Source organism: Oncorhynchus nerka, linkage group LG1 (genome assembly GCF_034236695.1).
Source record: "Oncorhynchus nerka isolate Pitt River linkage group LG1, Oner_Uvic_2.0, whole genome shotgun sequence".
Lineage (NCBI taxonomy): Eukaryota > Metazoa > Chordata > Actinopteri > Salmoniformes > Salmonidae > Oncorhynchus > Oncorhynchus nerka.
The window spans coordinates 47,619,390-47,621,721 of NC_088396.1; the positions used below are offsets into that span (position 1 = coordinate 47,619,390).

The 2,332-nt window shown below is 37.6% G+C and overlaps 1 protein-coding gene across 1 annotated transcript; it reads left to right on the plus strand.

Moving 5' to 3' along the window:
* The first annotated feature begins 206 nt into the window (after positions 1-206).
* LOC115118958 (trace amine-associated receptor 6-like) lies at positions 207-2,056 on the plus strand. Its single transcript, XM_029647682.2, has one exon. It carries the CDS (start codon positions 334-336, stop codon positions 1,291-1,293), a length of 960 nt encoding a protein of 319 aa, XP_029503542.2. The 5' UTR covers positions 207-333; the 3' UTR covers positions 1,294-2,056.
* The last annotated feature ends 276 nt before the right edge of the window (positions 2,057-2,332 follow it).

Below are 2,332 nucleotides of genomic sequence, written 5' to 3' on the forward strand. Positions count from 1 at the left end.
CAAAATATCACCCATACTATGCTACCTTTACTTTCTTATCTAACAGTCAGTAAGACTGAAGGACAGGCTAGGTGGGCACAGCAACATCCAATCCTATCATACATTACATCATGTTTTCATAAATTGTTTGTTTATTTAACCGTTTGTTCATTTGTGAGCTCACATGCGCATGTGTGTGTGTGTGCAGAGAGTCTCCGAGGAGGGGAGTGGCTGTCAGAAATTCAGGGATAAATAATGAGGCAGAGCTCAGAGTTTGTCAGAAGGCGGACCTGACAGGGTCACACACAGGACCAAGCAGGAGCAGGACCTCAACGTTTTGATAATTTTCTACAAATGGAGGAACATGAAGATGTTCAATATTGTTTTCAAGACAGGAACTCTTCTTGCAGAAAGGCTTTGCTATCGGCATCTATCTACATAACACTGTACATCTTCTTCTCTGTGATTTCAGCAGTTACAGTATTTTTGAACATACTGGTGATCATCTCCATCTCTCACTTCAAACAGCTCCACACTCCAACCAACCTGCTCATCCTCTCTCTGGCTGCGTCAGATCTCCTGGTTGGACTGATTGTGATACCAGTAACAACTGTAGCAATAATGGAATCATGCTGGGGTTTTGGGGAATATTTCTGTGTGTTTCAATTCTACGTCTCTTGTTTGTGTACTTCTTTATCTCTGGGCAATTTGGTCTTGATATCTATTGACCGCTATGTTGCTGTGTGTGATCCCTTATTGTACCACTCTAAAATAACAATAGCAAGAATGATGTGTTGTATATCCATTACCTGGTGTTGTTGTATCATATACGATGCTACTATTATAAAAAACTTTGTAAGTGTACAGGTTCCGAGTAGGTGTTTGAAACAATGTTTAATTGTTGAAGGGTTAAATTGGGTTACTATAATTGACCTTATACTTAAAACGGTTGTCCCGTGCTCTATTATTATAACACTTTATTTGAAAATCTTTGTGGTGGCCAGATCACAGGCCAGAAAGGTGTTTTCAAAAGAGGCTGCCAGTGTGTCTGGTGTTAAAACTGTACAGGCAAATAAGTCTGAGAGGAAAGCAGCAAAAACTCTGTCTATTGTTGTTTTCAACTATCTCATTTGTTGGACTCCATCTCTATTTCTTTTCTTTCTTTCTTTTTTAACTGAAAATGTATCATTCTTCATCATCAGTTTTCTGCCACTTGTAAATTCCTTAATTAATCCAATAATTTATGCTTTGTTTTATCCATGGTTCAAAGTGACAGCTAAAATTATTTTAACTCTGAATTTAATACATTCATAAGTCCTATGTTTTTATTTCTCAGTTTGACAAACAGCTTTGCTATAGTTTTGTCATACAATTGTTGTAAATGTTTCTTTCATGTAACAATACTCTTTTCATTACAACTTTCTAATATTTATTTGCGCCTCCTTTTGACCACAGAACAGCCTGAATTGGTCAGGGCATGTACTCCACATGTTGTCAAAAGTGTTCCACGGGGATGCAGGCCCATATTGACTCTAATGCTTTCCACAGTTGTCTCAAATTGGCTGGATGTTCTGTGGGTAATGGACAATTCTTGATACACACAGGAAATTGTTGAGCGTAAAAGACATAAAACCGTTGCCATTCTTGAAACACTCAAAACCAATTCCCCTGGCACCTAGTACCATACCCCTTTCAAAGGCACATCAATATTTTGCAGAGCAGCTCTCTCAGAATCCATTTAGTGTGAATAAATATGGAGATAGGTAACACTTTATAATAACACCTTGTCATGAAGAATGTATAATGGTTTAGTAAATAGTTTATTCATCATTCATTTATCATTACTCAGTCTTTATGTTTTTTAACATTGCCCTCTAGTGGCTCAACTGGGACACAACGCCTTCAACAAGTGTACTGAAGTTGAAATGAACAATACTGTATGATATCAGATAACGTCCAAGTCTAACTCAATGGTGTATTGTGTAGTTGATGGTAAAGTAGTTGATGGTAAAATTTAAGATTATGGGATATGCAATTGTGTGTAATACTTTATAACGGTGTTCAGTAATAAACCATTTGTAAGGCATTTACAGTTTGCGCATCATCTTTTAATCATTACTCCCACATTTGTTAAATGTTAGTCAGCTAGGTATTCTCAGATTTACAAACAACTACTATATGCATTAATGATAAACACAACAGCGCAGGAGACTGAAGCAGCCATTTCAACCTCAACATACTGGGTGTGAACACTACCACTACTCTCACTACATCTCTGCTGCCAGGTCAGGGGTCACACCAGAGCAGCTCTGTCAGATGCTGTTTTTTCTGAATGAATATAGAGATTGGTAAC